Raw genomic sequence first — 1,040 nt, 5'->3', positions numbered from 1 at the left:
ATGGCACTGGGGAATTATACCACAGTGACTGGCTTCATCCTCCAGGGAATAACAGAAAATCCAAAGCTGCAAATCATCCTCTTCATGGTATTCTCCTTCATCTATTTCTGCACCCTGCTGGGGAATCTAGGGATGATTGTGTTAATCCGTGTTGATCCCCGACTCCACACCTCCATGTATTTTTTCCTCAGCAGCTTGTCTTTCTTAGATATTGGCTACTCCTCTGTGATTGCCCCAAAGATGCTGGTAATCTTTTCCGCAGAGACTAAAGACATTTCTTTTGCAGGGTGTGTAGTTCAGTTTTTCTTCCTCTCTCTCTGTGCCAACACTGAGCTTTGCCTCCTGGCTGTGATGGCCTACGATCGCTTTGTAGCCATCTGTAAACCATTGCTTTATCATGTTGTTATGTCCAGGAGAGTCTGCATCCAGTTGGTGGTGGGCTCTTATCTCTATGCCTTTGCCAATGCAATCGCCCACACTAGTTCTTTGTTTTGTCTGTCCTTCTGCCACTCCCATGTCCTCGATCATTTCTTCTGTGACATCCCCCCTCTCCAAAAGATCTCATGCTCCAACACGCGCATCGATGAGCTGGTGCATTTCACCTTTGCAGCTATAGCAACCATTGTCACCATTGTGATCATCCTTGTCTCTTACACATATATCATCTTTGCCATCCTGAGGATCCGCTCTGCTGAGGGCAGGCGCAAAGCCTTCAACACCTGCGCCTCCCACCTGATGGTCGTTGCTATGCTGTATGGGACTCTCTTCTTTATGTATCTGCGCCCCATCTCCAGCGACTCAGCAGATCACGATAAAGTGGTGGCTGTGTTCTATACCCTGGTGATCCCCATGCTGAACCCCCTGGTCTACAGCCTGAGGAACAAGGAGGTGAAGGACGCTCTGAGGAGAACAATATATCAGAAAATTATTCCTCGCTATATGTAAATATGGGGACTTTTTTACTGATCAGTATTGGACCACAAGCATGAGCTAGTTCTGAGTCATTAAATCAACATGCAGAAATTTCCTTCATTATGTGA

At 46.5% G+C, this 1,040-nt stretch overlaps 1 protein-coding gene across 1 annotated transcript; it reads left to right on the top strand.

The window, feature by feature from the left end:
* Positions 1–1,040, top strand: LOC120403414 (olfactory receptor 1009-like). Its single transcript, XM_039534480.1, has one exon. It carries the CDS (start codon positions 1–3, stop codon positions 943–945), a length of 945 nt encoding a protein of 314 aa, XP_039390414.1. The 3' UTR covers positions 946–1,040.

The sequence above is a fragment of the Mauremys reevesii genome, linkage group 4 (genome assembly GCF_016161935.1).
Source record: "Mauremys reevesii isolate NIE-2019 linkage group 4, ASM1616193v1, whole genome shotgun sequence".
NCBI lineage: Eukaryota > Metazoa > Chordata > Testudines > Geoemydidae > Mauremys > Mauremys reevesii.
Note: the sequence above shows the minus strand (reverse complement) of the source record. Positions and strands in the feature narration are given on the sequence as shown.